This window comes from Sinocyclocheilus grahami, unplaced genomic scaffold (genome assembly GCF_001515645.1).
Source record: "Sinocyclocheilus grahami isolate Dianchi unplaced genomic scaffold, SAMN03320097.WGS_v1.1 scaffold12093.1, whole genome shotgun sequence".
Classification (NCBI taxonomy): Eukaryota; Metazoa; Chordata; class Actinopteri; order Cypriniformes; family Cyprinidae; genus Sinocyclocheilus; species Sinocyclocheilus grahami.
In genome coordinates this window covers 1,894-2,602 of record NW_015514212.1, presented here as the reverse complement: position 1 = coordinate 2,602, position 709 = coordinate 1,894, and the positions used below count along the sequence as shown (strand labels likewise).

The 709-nt window shown below is 39.1% G+C and overlaps 1 protein-coding gene across 1 annotated transcript in view; it reads right to left on the bottom strand.

Annotated features, from left to right (window-relative positions):
• LOC107578806 (cingulin-like) overlaps nt 1-682 on the bottom strand; it is a gene marked incomplete at both ends in the record, with an annotated part of 4,193 nt that extends 3,511 nt beyond the window's left edge. The window contains 2 exons of the mRNA XM_016264720.1: nt 108-177; nt 582-682. Coding sequence (XP_016120206.1) covers nt 108-177; nt 582-682 — 171 coding nt within the window. The remainder of the gene's footprint in view (nt 1-107; nt 178-581) is intronic.
• Nucleotides 683-709: the final 27 nt, after the last annotated feature.

The following is a 709-nucleotide window of genomic DNA, read 5'->3' as shown; positions in this document are numbered from 1 at the left end:
CACACACACACCCTCTCTAGATGTAGTTTCTTCATTCAGCAGACACTGCGAAGCGCTATTCACTGCTGGGAAATGCAAACTGATTTATTGAATACAAGCGTGCTTACCTTCACCCCACAGAACCCTTCATGAATGAGGCTTGCTTTGTGTTTGATGGCTGACTCGCTCTCAATAGACCTAGTGTTAGAAAACATAAAAGGAAATTGAATGAGCCAGAGACAGACTAGATTATGGCATGTTCTTAAGAAAATGTAAGAGGTGTATGCCAGTATGTTGCCAGGGTTGCTAGGGTGTTTTGAGTGGGTTTTAAGCATGTTTACATGGTATTCTTGTTGGATGCTAGGGCATTGCAAAAGTGTGAGTGGTATTCAGCATGTTACAATTTGTTGAGTATAAGCTTACAAAATATTATTAAATTTATCTCTCGAGTCACTCCTCCAATATTACAGCTCTTATCAGTAATAGCAGCCTGTTAAAAAGTAGTATAATGTTTGTCTTTATGAATGCACTTCACCAACTTATATTGTGAAATACATTTATAGGCAACTGTGAGGCTCTGTAAAATAAGAGAATTATCATACCCTTCTTTAAGTATGCTGTAAATAGCTTGTTTGGTCTGGGCATCCTCTCCATTTCCGTTCTCTGCACTCATGGTCTGGCTCTTTATGAGGTCAGGGGTCACCTGAAAAAAGACAGGAGCATTATTTTT